Source organism: Phyllostomus hastatus, unplaced genomic scaffold (genome assembly GCF_019186645.2).
Source record: "Phyllostomus hastatus isolate PE091 unplaced genomic scaffold, TTU_PhHast_1.1 phas_scaffold_21, whole genome shotgun sequence".
Taxonomy (NCBI): domain Eukaryota; kingdom Metazoa; phylum Chordata; class Mammalia; order Chiroptera; family Phyllostomidae; genus Phyllostomus; species Phyllostomus hastatus.
Window position 1 is genome coordinate 47455822 of NW_025334017.1, and position 4828 is coordinate 47460649.

The 4828-nt window shown below is 58.3% G+C and overlaps 1 protein-coding gene across 1 annotated transcript; it reads left to right on the forward strand.

Moving 5' to 3' along the window:
- Window positions 1-1038: 1038 nt before the first annotated feature.
- Window positions 1039-4228, forward strand: CHRAC1 (chromatin accessibility complex subunit 1). Its single transcript, XM_045861174.1, has 3 exons — window positions 1039-1284; window positions 2703-2829; window positions 3436-4228. Exons 1-3 carry the CDS (start codon window positions 1138-1140, stop codon window positions 3558-3560), a joined length of 399 nt encoding a protein of 132 aa, XP_045717130.1. The 5' UTR covers window positions 1039-1137; the 3' UTR covers window positions 3561-4228.
- The last annotated feature ends 600 nt before the right edge of the window (window positions 4229-4828 follow it).

The following is a 4828-nucleotide window of genomic DNA, read 5'->3' on the forward strand; positions in this document are numbered from 1 at the left end:
AACCCCATAGCCCACAAGGCCCCCCCACCCCACCTCGCCCCTGCATAAATCCTACCGCCGTCCCCTAGCATTTCACCTCAGGCACACTCGTAATCACCCTCCTGGTCTCTGCCTTTACCACTCCCTCCTCGACTCTTCACCATCAGCGGTCAGAGGGTTTCTCTGAAAATTTAGGACAAACCCTATCACCCCTCAACCTCTTCCCTGAGCCCTCACACACCTGCGCGGGGCCCCTGGCTCCACGCCCCAGCCACCCCGAGTCTCCCTGGAACGCTCCTGCCCCAGGGCCTTTGCACTTGCTGCTCCTCCTCCCAGCAAGTGTTTTCTCAGACACCACGGCGTCTTCCTCCCCGCTCCCCTGGTCTTCCATTGCTTTCTTTTCCTTCGTGGTATTTTTAACAGGTTGTACTTATCTTTAAATAAAATCTATTTATCTGAAATAGAGGAAGGGAGAAAAAGAGGGGCAGAAACATCGATGTGAGAATGATACACGGGTCAGCTGCCTGTCGCAGGCCCCTAACCCGGGACCTGGCCCGCGACCCAGGCCTGTGACCTGACCGCGAAAAGCGTCTGTGACTCTCGGGTTCGCAGGCCGGCGTTCACTCCGCGGAGCCACCCGGCCAGGGCTCCTTCGTGGTTTTTATCAGCACCCATTTGCTTGGCCGTTTCTTCCCTGTCTTCCCTCCGGAGAGCGGCCGCAGGAAAGCGTTCCTCTGTGCTCACTACCGCGTCCCCAGTGCCGGCACGGAGACGACACCCCGTTCTGACTCACTGAACGACAAGGCCCGCCTCCTGGAAGAACTCTTAAGCACCGTACACCTCCTCTGAACAGGACCCGCCCGCCTTCGGGTTCCTGCCACCACCCCCGCAGGTGACAGCGAGCCGCACCCCTCCGTTCGGGACGCTGCTGGCGCCAGCGCTCCCTCTGGTTTCCCCCCCCCACTCCTTCCGCGCAGCCGCGGGGGCGCGCGGCATCTTGGGGCTTGTAGTCCGCCCCCCGAAGGACGGATTCCCGCCGCCGCCGCCGCCGCGCCTCCCCGGCACTACAACTCCCACGAGGCAGCGGAACGCCGCTCCCGTACCGACCGGCCACCCTGCAGCAGGTCTCGGCTGCCGCCGCGGGGGAGGGGCGCAAAGATGGCGGACGTGGTCGTGGGCAGAGACAAGTGCGGGGAGCAGCGCATCGTGTCGCTGCCCCTGTCCCGCATCCGGGTCATCATGAAGAGCTCCCCCGAGGTGTCCAGCATCAACCAGGAGGCGCTCATGCTCACGGCCAAGGCTACGGTGAGGCGGGGCCAGTGAGGCGGGGGCTGTGCGGGGAGAAGTGAGGAGCGCGGCGCGAGGGTGGGGACCACCGGGACTAGTCGCGCTGCGCAGTCCCTTTGGGCCCGCGCGCCGCCGGCTCCCTTTCACGGGCTCACGCCCGCGCGCACTTGCGCAATTCGCCTCACTTCCCTCCCACGCCACGCGCGCCCCAGCTTCATCCTTTACTCGGCCCCACCCTGCCCGCGCCGCTCCCGTCCTCCCTCGCGCGCCCCCTCGCCCCGCCCACTCCGCGCTGCTCCCGCGTCCGCCGCGCGCCGTCCCGTCCTCCCTCGCGCGGGGGTCACCTGGGCAACGGCGCAGACTGCCGCGCGCTGCTGTACCTCCTGCCGCGTCACCAATCCTTGGACCCCCGGCCCCCCCCCCGACAAGCCTGCCCCCCTTTTCTCGCGTTCGGCCTGTTTCGTGGTTTCGGGCCCCGACTCCCCAAGCGGTCCAGTGGGGGTTTCCTCAGGAGGTCCGGCCCGTGATACCGGTGGTCCGCCCCACCTCTCCGCGACATCCCGGCGGGACATCCCGGGCTGGAAGTAGTTCCAGGCGCCCAAGCTGTGCGGCCTGCGGGATACTCGTGGCTCTTCCGATTTGGGCTCGACGGTGGTGCCACGGGCCCTCCCTGTTCTTACACCGGCCGTGGTGAAGCTGCCGCCTCGGCTGCTGGAACCTTTCCCTGCACGTGCTTTCCAGCTCCCCCTCGTTCAGCACCCAATGTTCCCACAGCGAGCTGGACTCGAGCTCCGGGGAGGGGGCAGTCTCCGATTTCTTGCCTGCTTGGTGCCAGGGCCGTGCTTTCTCCGAGTCCAGGAAAAGAACTGCTGTCCAGCACGTGACGGTGGGGTCCGTGCGTGTGCCGGCACAGTTTCGGCCGCAAGCATTCGGGAGCTAAATAAGGTTTATGCCCCGGACACTCCTGCACTCCCTCGCTGACCATGCCAGATGGAGTTCGGGAGAGGGGCCCAGCCCAGGTTGTTGCTTTAGGGAAGGTGTTTGGGCGAAGTAGCGGACGCGGTGCAGGCCGGGCTTCCGCGTGGTGACTGTTTCTAGGGAACCACCCAAGACCAGGTCTCCCCGAGCCCAACAATTTTTGAATGGTCTTTTGCTCCCCCCTTTTTTAACTGTTACACACTAGTCATTAAACATGTTTGATTGATTCGTTTTTGATATTTTAAGTGAAAAATCAAAAATAAGCTTTGGGGAAATGCCTGCTTCCTGCCAGTTGTGGCACTCTTGGCCTCTTTCTGGCCTCACGGTTCTCCTTCCCCAGGGGCTTCCTGTGATTTGAGAAGCCAAGATCGTCTGCAGCCATGCAGACTTACATTAGTTTAAGTTCCATGATAGGTTTTCAGAGCATGCCTTTCACGTGACCTTTTCGTGTGTGTCAGGAACTCTTTGTGCAGCACCTGGCCACCTGCTCCTACAGACACGGCGGCGGGAAGGAGAAGAAGGCACTCACGTACAATGATTTATCCAACACTGCGGAGGAGTCGGAAACTTTCCAGTTTCTTGCAGGTACTTAGTTTTTGGAACATCCTGGCTTAAAATTGCTTATGAACTTCAAGCTATTCTCCCCTGCTCTCACTGAAATAAACACTCGGCGGCTGTCTCTAGGTGCCAGGGTTAAGCAGGACCTGGCACGGTTTTGCCTGTTGCGTGTGTTTGTAACGTGGCTCACCCTGAACAATGTTGTGGCCGACGTCCGGCCCAGGGGCGTTTGCCTGGCTGGTGGGTCCGGCAGACCCACTCCTCGGACCCCTCCTGCCACTGAGGGGAACTCCGGGCTGGTATGCCCGGCCCCAGAAACAGAAAGTACTTGTTGTGGAACGAGCCGTGTGGCCGGGGCTGAACAGAGCTCAGTCTGCCCTGGGGCCAGCGGCCCGTCTCAGGTAGGTTGGTGGGCTGCCCACAGGCCAACCAGCACGTAGAAGATGGTTTGCAGTGACGCGGAAACAGGTCTCACGCATTCGGCAGGAGGTCGCCCAGAGGACCCTGAGTCTGACTTTGTGTCGTTTCGGAGGCTGCTCCAGAGGTCGGAGCAGGAGCCAGGACAGTTCTGAAGTGCTGCTGTGTTCACGGCCTGCCACAGGCAGTCGCTAATGCTAGCTTTATGTTTTTAAGATATATTACCGAAGAAGATACTAGCTAGTAAGTACCTGAAAATGCTTAAGGAGAAGAGGGACGAAGACGAGGAGGAGGAGAACGACAACAGTGATGACAGTGACGACGATGAAGCGGAGTCCTAACCCTGAAGCTCCAGACAGTCGGCCTGCTGAGGACCCTCCCGGAGCAGCACCGTGGTGGTGGTTTTCTCACTGGTTTTTAGAGAGAGGGGAGGAGGGAGGGGAGGGGAAGAGAGCGAGACATGGGCTTGTCGCCGCGCTCATCCGTGCGTTCCTCGGCTGCTGCTTGTCTGTGCCCTGCCCGGGGCCCCGGCCCGGGCCAGCACCGCTGCTTTAAAGCACGCACAGCGCTGCGCGATTGTAGCCTCACCTTTCAGACTCCGAGTGCTCGGTGCTGCTTCCCGGCTGGGACAGAGCGTCTGCTGCACCCGCACTGGCGGTGGCCGGAGGAGAGTGGTCAGGCCACACTGTGGCTGGAGGGCGCCAAGGAGGAGAGCTGCCCGCACAGTCAGCCCACGTGCAGCTGCACACTGTGGCGGCAGAGACGGCTCCGCTGAACTTCTCACTCACAGGCAGATTCTGAAGAGCTTCTAAATGTCAGTTACGTGCAAACCACTAGATCCAGTTTTAGCTAAAAATGTAATGTGTGTTGTATTTTGTTACTTTGTACATAGTATCTTACACTTGCAATTTTGTATTTCAAGAAAATTTGTTAGAACATTTGCCCAAATACTGCATTTTTAACTGTAAAGACATTTTTCATTAAAAGTTGTCTCTATATTTACAGTAAAGTGCTCTGCAGGTTTAATTTTGTTGTAATCCGTCTGTTGTGTTGCCTTGCTTAGTACCTCAGACCTTTTTGAAATTTAAAAATAAGCATTTCTAGCACTTTCATACCCAGAGAAAAATTTCAAGTCAAATCATAAATCCGAAAAGAAATTACCTCTACCAAGCATATTTTTCTTAAAAAACTTTTTTAGAACATTTTGCATTTTGCACGTCTGTCTCACTTGCTGTTCCTGTCTTTACACCTGTAGTAATGGTGTGTGCTCTCCAGAAGAGAGAACCGCAAGTCCGGTATTTTCTCTTTTAAGATTTTCTTAGTTATTTTTAGAGAGGGGAAGGGAGGAAGAGACATCAGTGCGCGGTGCCTCTCACACCACCCCCACTGGGGACCTGGCCTGCAGCCCCGGCCTGTCCTCCCTGGGAATTGAACCAACAACCCTTTGGTTCGCAGGCTGTCCTCGGTCCACTGAGCCGTAGCAGCCAGGGCGAACTTTTTCACATCGGGTGAATTTTCGGTCTGTTGGTCGTGGAAACACACAGTCATCTCCATCACCCCGAATACTCCACCATACCCACTGGGAGTCGGTCCTTGCCCCTGTTCTCAG